The following is a 13,993-nucleotide window of genomic DNA, read 5'->3' as shown; positions in this document are numbered from 1 at the left end:
ACACCCGAAACTAATGACAATTCCTCTTATATATGTCAGGTTTCACTGACCTACCTTCACTGTGACTTCTGCTATTTCTTCTGGGTAACTAATGTTTAAGCTTTTTTTTTTTTTACATTGAAAGATGTCATAATTTCTCCACCCTTCATTTACAGTTTCAGCTCTAAATGGGTTTTGTGTCTCGGGCTACATCTGCGTTTTCCTTGCCTCAGGATTGGTGGAACAGACCTGGTCGTGCATGCAGCTTAAATGCAAGGTCGCATTACACCTCCACTCAATGACCTGATGATGTGATTCCACAGTTGTGATGTGGGTAATAGAAAAATATTCATCAGAGCAATCACAAAACATGTGACAGTGTTTGAGATCAGTTTAATGGACATTAATCGAGTTAATCAAGAAAAAAAATCTACAGATAATAATATAGAATAATCGTATATCACATACCTAAATTAACCGCTCTAACAAGTCATGAATGAGTAGGTTATTGTGCAAATTAAAAGCATAAGTTAAAGCACAGAAATGCTTCAGAAAGAGATGGCAGGCAGACTGTGTTTACAAACTGAATGAGCTCATTTTTTGACTCCCTATAGACTTCCTGTCGTGCTTTGCAAACAGACACACCAAAAGAAAATGAGGAAATAAAGTCAGACGAGCACTGACACCAAAGATCCACCAAAAAAAAAAAAAAAAAAAAACGAGCAAAGGAAATTAAAAGTTTTCCAGGAGTGACATGACGTCTCATCAAGCTGCACCTTCAGAGATAAGGATTTGGAAAGGAGAGCTGATTAGAAAAAGATTAAAGAATCACAGGTGCTACTTCTGCATTTCCTGATTTGCACATTTGGAACCGAGTTAAAACAACTCTTTGCTCTTTTGATTTACTTCGCAATAATTCTATCACGTAATTGTTTTGTGGGTCTGGCTCTCGTTCCGTATGAGCTCAGTGAACTAAGCATGAACTCCTTCCTAAAATATGAATAAAATTGTTTCATTCAGCGTGTAGAAAAGCTTACAAGAGGTCATGCTGACCTTTTTATATGTCTTTGAAGAGTTCTCTATATAATAGCAATGTATTATAATGTACATAAAAGCTCTGAAATACCATAAATTTGACATTCATTATTAGCTGTCTGTAAAAGTTTTGCCATTCTATTAACCAAGGGCAACTAAAAAGAAGTACCACACTGGAGGTTAATTTGTGCCATCAGTCGTTGCTGATTTTTTTTTCCTCATTTTGGAGTGAAACTCTTCATTTCATACACAGCAAGCACCATGTGAGAGCTGAGCCTATAAGCTGCATGGCTGCCGTGTCAGCACCACCTCAGGAGTGTGATGATGATGATGATGATGAGGAAGAGGAGGAGGAGGAGGAGGATGAAGGCTGGTGGGCTCGGGTAATAACCGTCCACCACTGATGTGGTCCAGGCTCCTGGGTTCGTTTAAAGCCAGGCGTGTGGGAGTGTGTCGGCTGAGGTGTGTGTGTGTGTGTGTGCGTGTGTGATGAAGGGATGGACAGGAGCTTCTCTTGAATGGAATTGCAGCTCATAGCGGAGGAGTTTTCGGCCTCATACTGTTACAGCTCTGATGCTGACAGAAAATGCTTCCACGAACTTGAATCGAATCAAAAAAATTCAAGGGAAATGTGAGTTGTGTGTCCTTGTGAAATTACACGTCTACCACACAACCACACCTTCCCTTGTTACGCCTCCATGCTGGGAACTGCCAGGGCCGGAGGGCATTATGTTTTCAGCTTGTCCCATTCTCCTGAATGCGATATCTCAGTTACACCAGAGGGAATTTTCTTCAAATTTGGCACAAACAAGAACTGATTAAAATTTGGTGGTCAAAGGTCAAAGTCACCGTGACCTCACAAAACATGTTTTTGGGCATAACTTCAACTCAAATGTCTATAAGAATAAAATGAAGTGATAACATTTCATTTATCACTTCATTTTTTTTCAAAATAAACCCCAAACATGACCCCTTAAAAATCCAACATACCTGCGTGCGAACAGGCACATAAGCTCCGCACACATCAATTATTCCATTCAGTTAATGTTCAATTTTCTCCGACAGACAAAATGTGCTTAATTTAATGAGTCTCCTTTCTTATTCCTCGGGTACAGACCAGTCTAATCAATAATTCTGAACTTGAAGAATGAATTGGAAACGATAACACAGGTGATCGAGGCGACAGTGGGGTCACATATTCTAGAGTAAGAAAGAAAAATGTCCCCATGCCTTTAAAAATGTAGTTATTGTTTTTCTACCTTGGTTTATTTACTTTGAACATTATTGATCAGGCTGTGCCAAAGCAGTAGAAGTAAAGCAGAATAAATTCTTCAATAGTGAGCTGTGTTCCACTTCACATGCGTGAAGGATGATGCAGTAATGTGTGTCCTTGCTCTGTGGGCCGTATGCTGCGTTCGACTGTGACCTCTGCTTTGTCCCCAAAAAAAAGTGCTTTGCCACTACAAACCCACGCAAAAATCTATGAGGTCCACAATTCAAACTCAGTTTTCCTCCACTCACAAGAGTTCTATTGCTTCCCAACACTCATGCCACCATCAGATAAACTGTTAACAAACATCCCTGTAAATCCACAGCACGGTTTACTAGATAATACATCACTGCAGACTTGCATCGCTCACTTGGCCCTCTCAGGGAAAAACATCTCGAGTGTCTGAATGAATGCATTTGGATGTTTGATAGCCAACTTTTACATCATGCACGCTGTTTATCAAGTGGACACTTGAGATAGTTTTCTTGCAGTTTGAGTGAGAAATTGTCTTGCGAAATTCAAGTTTACTAAACCGGAACTGCAGGAAACAGCAGATGAAGTGTCTGTCTTTTGTTATATTCCTGTGCTGGAAATACACGACTACCCAGTGAACGGAGCGGTGACCTTGTGCCAGAGCCTTGACCCTGCTCTGTTTTACTTATGGCATGTGCATGTTGCTCTGCTGAACCCTGCAGCTGCTGCTCCACCTACTCAGTCAGCCATTATGGCACAAACCCAGAGGTTACAGCGTTTGATGTATATATGCTTTTCTCTCACTGCTAGTGCCTCATAATCTTCATTTTACAACAGCAATGCAGTGACATGTAGTGTTGCCTCTAGAGGAATTCGGACAAAACAAAATGTTAGTTAAGTTGAAGTAACCTTTGCAGAGTGTTCAGACATTAAAGCTGCAATCCTTCGAGTTCTGTTAAAGTTGAACCCCATGTTTGACACACACTGCATCTTTTCTGGATTAGCTATTCAGTGTATTAAAATGTAGTTATCATCTCCCTTTATAGTTATTTTCCCACACTGGATTCAGATTTCCCACCTTCACCGGGAAACAAAATGCATGTATTTAACCTTGCTCAAATTTATCTAATTGATAACAGCGTCCCTGTTTACTGTTCTTTATGCGATGATGAAGCTGTATTAAGTCATTGCTAATGCAAACAGAAGGGTGTGAGACCGCGACAGGAGGACAGCAGCATGATAAGACGGCAGACGCGGTGAGAATAAAAGCCAAAGAAGAGGGAAGGAGACGAGATGAAGTGAGAAATGAGAACAAGCACAGCGCAGTATGTCAGTGAGAATAAGCGAGAAGGTAACTGTCGGCCTTTGTCTCTCACGTCATGGATGGATCAGGAATTCGTACATGCCTGCACGCGTACATTCAGGCATTTCTCTGCTCCTACCTGTCCTGCATTAAGCACTACATCTCTCTAAATACACAAGGAGGCTCTGTCATTGTTGCTAAAGTCGTTTGTCTGTTCCAGGGAGAATGGTGTGAGACGGGATTAAGTTGTAATTCAATTTAGGGAGATTAAAGACGGTTTCAGCTAGAAAAGCAACTTGAAGGGACATGCCAGCAGCAACACTGTGTTATGCAGCTAAGATTTTTTTTTCTTTTTCTTTTTCTTTTTTTTGTGGATTCAAACTCACACACAAGCCTCATGGAGCCAGCACAGAATATAGAGGAAGTAGAGGAAGACCTGGAGGACCTGCTGCCTTAATACCTAAATGGTTCAGGAAAGAAGGACTGGAGCATAATTTTCTGATGCCAAAGACGGCACCACCAAATGATGGAGATGGTTGTCCCGTAAAAAAAAAAAAAAAAAACGATCCCAAAGATTGTGTTTGTGCAAGTAGCTGTTACTACCCAGCTTACGTTTTATAGTAAAGCGACATCTAGTGATTGAGTCCAGGGGATGTTACAGAGCATGTAGGGAGGAGGCCGGGGTGGATGGATGGATGGGTCGTCAAAACATTGGACCATGACACAGAAGGCTGTCGTTCGTTTCCCTTTTCAAACAGATTGTCTTTTAACGATGACAACAATCGTTCTATTGCCTTAACCTCTCGTTTGTGATTGCAACCATGGCAACAAAGTAGTTATTTTAACCCAAACCATGATCTAACATTTTTCCTGTTTGAACTTCTTTGAACTGTCAACCTACACTCTCCAGTATGTGACTCAGCTACAGTTAAACAAAAGAGAAACGTGCCTCTCACTGGTCGCTGTGTACACACATTATACCGCATGGACTGACATTATTCCGTCCTCACCAGAGGAATGACCTTTGATATGAAAGTTTATAGGTTTGTGTTTTTTTGATAAGAAAAGTTTCCATTAAAAAAGCGCAAGAAATGCAGTCTTGTAGATATAAAGTTGTTCGAAGAGTTGCCTGTCTGTGTGTCTGCACAAGACATGACTGTGGGGATATTCTGCCTGTTGCCCTAACTGGCAGATATCTACTCTCACACCCCGCGAACACACACACACACACACACACACACAAAGGCATAGACAGGCACACACACACACACACACACACACCCCGGAGCTGTCAAGTGGACATGGACCCTGTGTCACCGGCTGCATTAACGGAGGAAAAAAGGCTCAATACTTACATTGTTTACCGCTCAGGCTGAGAGAAAGAAGAATGGAGGGAGCGAGAGAGAGAGATAGAGAGGGCAGAGACGGAGAAATGGATGGCTAAGGGCAGAGAAAAAAAGAAATTCGGAAAAGAGGGAGAGGAAGAGGTACAGTAGATGGATCTAGACGGAAAAAAGAGCGTTTACAGTAGTGCGTGTCGATATGAATGCTAATGCTCCCGGACATCATTCCCCCTCTGACGAGTACAAGATCGTGTCCCTCTCTCTCTTTCTCTGTCTCCCCCGCTTTCTCTTTCAATTCTGTTTTCTTTGCCCGGCCTTACCTTGCTTACTCACCCTGAATGAGTGCTATTTCTCTTTTTGTCTGTCTGTTTGTTTGTTTGTGTGTGTGTGTGTGTGTGCGTGTGCGCATGTGAGTACTGTGGGCTGATATTGGCTTTTGAGAGTTGTTTTTTCCTGACTTTTCACCTCTCCCCTCTGATCTTTTATCACCGCACACAGACATAACCTCGCACACCTGCAAGTAGGTTTCAATAACAGATTATTACAGATGCCCGCTCACCTTTCATCTCCACACACACACACACACACACACCAACAAACACACACATACGCTTATTGATCTTACCAATTTCAGATCCTTGCACACATTTCCTTTGAATTTGTAGCTGCTCTTAAATCATTTCATCTAATAACTCATCTGTGTTTGTGTGTGTGTGTGTGTGTGTGTGCATGTGTGTGGTCAGCAAATCTCATTTATCACCATAGCTCAGGTCCCTTCACTGCCATTGTGTCCCACACAACCCGTACCCACAGCAATATGGAGGATCACAGAGGAGAAGAAGAGTGCTCATCTTTGCAGAGCCAACGATCCATAAAGCAATATGGGAGTTTATGAGCTCTCAGTGTTGTTCAATATAGGGGCAAGTTCAACTATGCAATAGCCCATTGTTTTTTTTTTTCCTCATCTTGTTCTTTCTTTTTGTAAATTCTTCTTCTTGATGTCAGGAATATAAACTTTGGCTTATGAAAGATTTACAGTAGTTGTATCTAAAGGACATGACAAAGGGTGAAATACAGATGAATGATGCTGACTCCATGATGCCATTTGTCTTACTTGCACCCACAAAATCGTAAGTAAATTTATTTAACCCTTAGGAACAAATAAAAGACGTTTAAGCGTTTTAAAAAATCTGAAAAAACATTTTTCCAGTGTGCAGGAGTTGTTTTTTTTTGTTTTATTCTAGTCTTTAAAATGTCTTTGTGTTTAAAATCAGTTAAGGAGACTAGACAATTTTTTTGTGCTTTATTCCAACCAGAAAGACTCTGTGCAGACATGTGCAATGAATCCTTAGGGTGCAGTAGTGTGATATTGGAGATATAAGAAAAGGTAATGTGGAAGCTGCTAAAGGATATCCTGATAAACAATAAGTACATGTGTCTTTGAATTGTTAACAATGACCAGAATCTAATACTAAAGAATAAGTGGCAGCTACTTCCCTAGCTTCAAAAGAAGAACCTGAAGTATCGTTTTACAGTGGTTAAAGTTGAAGTACTGCAAAGCTACTGTAGCCTCTGGAGAGAGAGAGAAACTACACTCAGACACCTGTTTGCCAGAATGTTCTGGTCCAAATCCTAAAAGCCAGTCAATCCAGTTTGAGTTCTCTGCGGAAATGTGAAGGTTTTATTTCTGTTTTATGTTAGCTAAAAGTTTGAATAAAATTAGGCTGAGCATGTGTAGCTCGAAATATTTATTTTTAATATTAGAAGAAGCAACGGAATATTAGCCATATTTGACAGTCCATAATCGTTGAAAGTTGCTGTAGCTCACAGAGCTGATATTCAGCTGTAAAAGTAAGGTCAATTCAAACTGGAGCCAGCGACAAACTTTCATGAGCATTTAAATTACATTGAGCCAAACTCCATTCCAGTGCCTGCCACACACCCCAACACACAAACCTCCAGTCGTGCCCGTGGTAACGCGGTGATGGCACCAGCTGAACGGAACAGCTGGTTGCAGGACTGAGGCTGGGGAGGCAGGCTAACTGGTGGAAAGGCCGGCAGGGACGGACAGAGTGCTTGATGGGTGGGCTATAACTGTGGTAGCTGATGTATTAGACCATTTTTCATGCTTTTAGCATTCCCACTGCAGTCAAGCAAAAAATTATTTACAGAATCTGTATGCTTTTAACTCGTTTTTGCAGAGAGTTGAAGAGGAGATGAAGAATTGTTTCTTTACTCGTGTCCTCTTTTGTCAGCCATTCACACCTTCCCTTGGCTTTTGTGCATGTTTCAAACACATTTTGACAGTTGCTTTTAAGGATGACATGTTTCTCATTTCTTATTCTGCTGATATGATACATACAGCAGCTCTCTGACTTCAGTCAAGCCTATGTGCAAATTGACCATGTAGACCAACATTATTAGTGCCTTGAATCATTTTCTGCACCCTCTAAAGGCTGAAGTGATAATTGGATCTCAGTGTAGATGGGCAGTAGTTCAAGGCGTCATTGCCATTAGATGTTTGCCAGGAAATGTTGGAAGCTGTCAAAGATGTGAGAGACAGGTGTGGTTGACTGTGTGTGTGTCTGCACTTTCATGGTTCTGTTTGTGTGTGTGTGTGTGTGTGTGTGTGTGTGGCAACAACCAACAGTAAAGCTCCACCCGTTCTAATATGCCTGGCCTTCCCCCACACCAATTGAGCTGTTTCCACTCGCCATAATATCTTCAAAGTCTTGTAATCTCGTCAGCCGAGTAAAGTCTCCAAGTGAAACCCTCTGTAAAGGTCAACCAATGCAATTTGAATATCTTTGATTAAACAGTGTGCCGGTGCCAGACCCAGACTGTAGGTCACTGCCTCAGAGAAATGATATCCACCCCTCTCACCCCACTCGTCCCTTCACTCTTGCGGCTCCCTCATTGTTGAGGGTCACGTCTGCCGCACTCTGCACTCTTTCCAGCAATTTACGTAATGTCGCGACCCTTTTTTTTTCCCTGCCACTATTCTCTCTGTCCTTCACACTTTGCATAGTCTCAAATCCAAAAATCTCCAATCCAGAATGTTTCTTCATCTTTTCTGACCTCTTTCTCTCTTCCATTATATTACTGATTCTAACATTTTTCAGAAAATCTGCTGTACAGCAGCTCTTGAACCGTGCATTTGAGTTAAACCCCCTGGAAGTGCAGTCCATTTGCTAGACTTAAGCCCATAGAAAAACTGTGGTGAAAAGGAATGGGTCATATTTTACATCAATTATTCACTGAAAAAAATGCTGTTAAACCTATATTGTTAGCTGGTTTTAGCTTGTTGTCTTGAGCAGCTACAGTATCGTAACCTACCATATGTAAAGACATCCAGCTTGGTGGAATTAAATGTAATGACTGCCATTCATTACACTTTTTATTCATGTTTTACCAAAGTACTTCCCTTGCATTTTAATTCTCTCTTCATTAACTTATTCTGAAATCTATGGCTCTGTGACTCAGCCCATTGAGGTTGAACTTTTTCCAATGTGTCGTCATATTTTAATGGACTGATTCTTCTGTCTCTGCCTCTAGTTTGCCCTGGCACAGAGAACAAGTTGAGCACTCTGTCTGACCTGGACCAGCAGTACCGCACCCTGAAGAAGCTCTACGAGAACTGTGAAGTTGTCATGGGCAATTTGGAGATCACCAGCATCGATCGAAACCGCAACCTCTCCTTCCTCAAGGTATGAAACAAAGTGGAGCTGTATTGGTTTGTTTTTTGCAGTGGGTGCTCACAACTGTATCTGTATGGGTAGATGGAAAGCGAAAAAGACTTTGTATGTTTGAATGTGAAACGTGGAAAAGGCCTGAGCTTCAGGACCATGGAGAGAGACAGACAGCCCTTGAGTATTTCTCTGTCATGAACAGTGACAAAGAAATGAACGACCTGGGTTGGAATGTTTTAGCAGCATTGTTAGAGTTGAAGGCTGTGTCTCGGTTAATGACTCATTCTATATCCTCTCTATCTCAGTTTTACTCACGTTTTTACTCTAAAGAAAGAGGATTGGAACGTTTCTAGCACCACAGATAGATACCAAAGTAGAGCAGGCCGGAAAGTTTCAGCACCATGGACAGAGACACAGAGAGAAACAAAGATTCAGGGTCACAAATGAAAAAGGTTTGAAAAGTTGGATGTAAAAAGAGAGACAGGGCTTGAATATTCCAGCACCACAGATTGTGGAGCATAGTTAATTTTTTTTTCTCACCCTGCATGCAGAGAAACAGCTAGCACAGCCACAGTATGTAAACATGCTTTCTACTCCAAAGCTGAGGTTGGCTGACTTTGCAATTTTCATAGCTCTGAGCAGTACCCTGCTGTTTCTTGAATAGAAATTAGTTTGCTCGCTTAAGAGACATGAAGAACTCAAATTAGACAGATTTAGAAATGTTTGGATTGATCTGTTTCTCCTTATTTCCACTCTTTTTTTTTCAAAGATGGATTAAGCACAAGTAGAGGTATCTCTGTTTTGAATGACAGACATACATTTGAATCACATCTTTTCTTCTTATTTTCACAAATACAGCAAATATAAATTAAGTGTGCAAGATCTATATTGATTCGCCAGATTATTATGGACACCTAACTAAAACTGATGCACTAACACCACAGTTCTGCAATAGGGCTTTCATTCATGAAGTGTGAAGTGTACCTAATAAACTGAGTGTATGTTCAGGGGAGAGGCCAAATAGACTTTTTGTAATGACTGTCTTCTATCAGCGTTGCTATCCACACCTTCCTTGATGATGATGCTCACTCACAAAGAGACTTTTTCTTGTACTTTCGAGACACAGGAGGCCACTTTACATTTGCACTCAAGGCATTTTGCTGAGTCTCTTATCCGGAGGGTGTTACGATAAGTAACCACCACAGGTTCAGCATCTTTTTCACTTGGAGAGAACTCATTGGTATTGATCGAAGGCCTTTGCCAGTGCAAGACAAAACTATACAGGACACTGGAACTAATGGTTAGAGACACTGATAAGCATTACTATTGAAGAAATTAGAGCTCGACCGATGCCAATGGGGGCCGATGCTGATACTGATATTAGGGAGTAAAAAAATTCAGATATCGATATATCGGCCAATATCTATATATATATATCTATATATATATATATATAGATATATATATATTTTATTATTAACTTGAATGAAAACAAAAGATCAAATATATATAAAATGCTGCCTTTATAACTTGACTTGACCTGAGCATTTCCACTGCATTATTGCTTATTAATAAAAGTTATCATATCAGCGCATATCTGAGAATATATAAGATATACATGTATATGTATTAGGCCAATATCGGCTGATAAAATCGGTTGGGAGAAATTTACTACTCTGAATGTGAAGTGCCATCACCATCCCCCTCGAACGCAGGAGTCTCATGCATCTGTAGCTGCTCTCTGTGTATGTCTCTTCAAGTGTGTGTGTGTGTGTGTGCTTCCATCATCGGGGCTGCCTTTCAAAAATTCACTTGTGCTGTTGCACGTGCACATTCTGTATGTGCCACCAGGCGCCATCCCTCCCCCCTGCTGTTAAATGAAGTGAGGTGTGGTCTAATTACTGGGCCAGCTCTATCAAATGAATACCATAAACAGTCCCATTAGACCAAGCGTCATTAGGGAAACAATTAGGCATCTGGGGGATTGTTAAGTAGATGTGAGGGGGGTCAGGGTTTGGGAGTTGTGTGGTTGCCATGGGAACTCTGTTGCCACCACCCTGTTGGTCATGAGAAAAGAGCCCGTCTGAATAGTATGTTTCACTTTTCATGGAAACCCTTTTTAATATTTGGTGATATTTTACTACAGCTAAAGAATTGTGTGTGATATTATGACACATTTTCAAGTTACAGTTTCCCTGAACTTGCAACACTCACAGACTGGTTCAAGCAAAGTTTAGACATCGACACGCACACTTATTACACACGCACACATTTCTGCATATATTTTGAGCTGCAGGCAGTCTGCGAATGGCTAAGGAGAGCTGATGCACTTGGACTCTGTATGTTCTGTTTAAAGCAGCAGCCTGGGAGGTACACACAGTATATATGGACAAATGGCTGGACATTGTGTTTATGCAGGGATGGAGTCAGGATGGAGAGAAGGAAGGAGGAGGAGGAAGTGAGAGAAGAGCCAGAGGGGTGTCACTTTTATGGCAGGCAAAAACAGCTGCTGTGCTAAAATTACAATGTTCAGCTACTGTGCTGCGGGGGTGTGTGTGTTTGTGCCTGCATATATCACTGTATATGTGTGCGTGTGTGAAAGTATAGAGGCCAATACAAGGCAGAGATGGAGAAGTAGGGAGGAAGGGAGGAAGTGAGGGAAGGGACAGACAGGAAGAGTTGGTGATTTTTGCCTGGTGAGCTGCTGACAGTTAGATGGATGAGACGGCTCTCCGGCCTCTTCAGGTCCAGCTTTCCTGCAAACCACATCTCTCTGACTTCCCGTAATTCTCTGCCTCCCTTCAGCAGACGCAGAGTGAGTGCAGGAGGCCCAGAAATGTGAATCATTTTTTTTTGTACAGGCTGTATCAGATCTGGGTCAATTTGTACTCACAAAGAAATCATTGTGTTTGTTTTAACCTGCTGGGTGGAGCTTACTCCATCTGGCAACTATAAAACATCATAAGAGGCATTTTATGTGAATGCATCATATTACATTTTTACCAGAATTTAAACTTTAAAATTTTGCAGTTTTGGCTCATCAATATGTAGATATGGTTTCTGAAAATATGTTGTTTAATGCGATTGATTGTCCATTGACCCCTGTTGGAAGCTTGTAGAACAGGATGTATTGATTTGGGTTAGAAATAATGTTAAAATCAATTAAAATGGCAAGGTTTTCAGTTGCCAGACAGTGCCCCATCACACTGACAATGTAATAACTTTATACCAGAAGTTCCTATTTAAAATCTGGTCAATTTGCGCACACCTCATCATATGATGATTAAATGTTTTTATTTAAAATTCAATCCTCAGTTTTTAATCCCCTTGGGGATTTTTACTCAATATATGGATCAGGTTTTGTCATTGTGCTTTGCTATTATAATTATTTTTGGGAAAAAAAGATTGATGTTCAATAAGATTTAGTGTCCATTTTAGAGCTGCAATTCACTATAATTCCCTTTCAGTAATAATAATGATCAACAAGCTTCAGAATATTGTGAAAAATGTCCTAAAGTGCAAGGTGATATCATCAAATTGCTTGTTTTATCCAACCAGCAACTCAATACTGAGAGATATTTATTTCACCATCACATATGACAAAGGAAAGCTGCAAATTCTCACAATTTAGATGAAAAATTACGATAGAGATGAATTGATTATCAAAATAATTGCCCCGCTAACTAATTGTTTGAGCTTGAAAAAAATCAACTGGATTTTTAAAAATCATTTTTACCAACTTTCTTAGCCATACAGTCATGTCCATCCTAAGTTTCTCTAAGAAGGATGGGAAACTTCTTAGCGAGCAGGGTCAGCTCGCTAAAGCCGGCCTGAGATTTGTGTTCTTGGCGAAAACTCCTCACAAAAAACAGTTTTGGGCTCTTCAGACGTTCTTCTGCTTGAGAGATAAAATGCTTTGTGAATACAGACACAGGTGTCTGAAGGGCATCACCGCGCTGCCACACGGCATAGCCCCTCTATCTAGTTTGCTGGCCAGCTCCCCCGGCCACTGTCTGCCCGTCACTCAGAATGACCTATTTTCCCAGAAGTAAAGCACTGCGGGCGCCAAGTGGCCTGCAGTGGCCCACAACCAGCTAATGATGTCACCTAGGCTGAAGGACTCTTCATGAAAGCCGGATCACTCTGGCGACTAGCACTATGAAACACAGGGCACGATGCCAGGGCTGCAGCTGAGAGCAGAGGGACGGGGGGGGGGGGCATCTCCGTCCGTAAAGCCAGGAAGAGATGTACAGCAAAGCATGTGTGTCACGGTTTTAAAGTTTAAACTTTTCCACAGAGAACTGAATCTTTTACAAGTTAGGCATACACACATACACACACAAGCTCCAGCAATAAAGAGAGATGAATGACACGGCCACTGAGGTGTATACTCTATGTCGACATGCAGACAGAGACACTCTTTACTAAGCTTATCTCTGGCAAACACCAGCCGGGGGAGACAGAGAGAAAAGTGAGATACAGTTTTTTTTTAACCAGCTCTCATTTCCAAACTCTCCCATTAAAAAGAAAAAAAAAAAAAGAGGGAGGTAACGTGGCTCTGCGAGTTCAGTGAAAGCCCAACCGAGCAACAGAGCAGAGAAGAAAATAAAAAGAGATGAGAGAGGAGAGAAAAGAGACTCCTCATACCAAAGGCTTCCCATTTTCCTTGGGCTGTATTTCAGCTGCAAATGAAAGCGCTTAGTGATTCTGCAGCTTAGCTCTTCTCAAAGTGTACATCCTCAGAAAACGTACTGTGGAGGCGCAGGCTTTCTGCTGCTTTCCGTGCATTTACTTGTAGCACGCTGCGTAGACGTTATATGAGCGGAGACGCGAGTCTAAATGAGGTTGCAGGTGCACTTTCAGGGGGTAAATGTTTATCTCAGAGCGGCAGTGTTCATATATCATGACAAACTTTCATCCTTGCTCTTTTGCGTCAGTACTTTGTCAGCTAGAACTCTTTCCCCCCCCCCTCTCATGTCCTTGCTGTAACCTACTGAGATTAGTGTGCTAGTGAGAGATTATTGCCTGTGTGTGTGTGTGTGTGTGTGTGTGTGTGTGTGTGTGTGTGTGTGTCATTATTCAGCACTCATCTGATCGCTCCTCTCTCCGTCTGAGAGTGTGATCTTATGCTATTAATTTACTGGGAGGCAGTAATTCAGACTCCACTCTGTCACACTTGTTTCACATGTCTGTCCTTCAGCCATGTTTGCCACTCATCCAGTTACTAGTGATGCACTAAGTGGGCACATGCTCTTGTGTACGTTTGATCTCGCTGTGTTTTTTAACGGTTTGGCCTTGGCTCTTTAAGGGGAAGCTTCTTCATTGTCAACAGTTCATTTACAGGCCATAAACAAATGTCTTTTTTCTGACCCCAGGCTGTTACAGCAGCAAATGAATGCCC

General features: G+C 41.5%; 1 protein-coding gene across 1 annotated transcript in view; it reads left to right on the top strand.

The window, feature by feature from the left end:
• The first annotated feature begins 3,562 nt into the window (after positions 1-3,562).
• LOC111233771 (receptor tyrosine-protein kinase erbB-4-like) overlaps positions 3,563-13,993 on the top strand; it is a 110,391-nt gene continuing 99,960 nt past the window's right edge. The window contains exons 1-2 of the mRNA XM_022761663.1: positions 3,563-3,608; positions 8,459-8,610. Coding sequence (XP_022617384.1) covers positions 3,563-3,608; positions 8,459-8,610 — 198 coding nt within the window. The remainder of the gene's footprint in view (positions 3,609-8,458; positions 8,611-13,993) is intronic.

Source organism: Seriola dumerili, unplaced genomic scaffold, assembly GCF_002260705.1.
Source record: "Seriola dumerili isolate Sdu_G_001 unplaced genomic scaffold, Sdu_1.0 BDQW01000019.1, whole genome shotgun sequence".
Lineage (NCBI taxonomy): Eukaryota > Metazoa > Chordata > Actinopteri > Carangiformes > Carangidae > Seriola > Seriola dumerili.
Note: the sequence above shows the minus strand (reverse complement) of the source record. Positions and strands in the feature narration are given on the sequence as shown.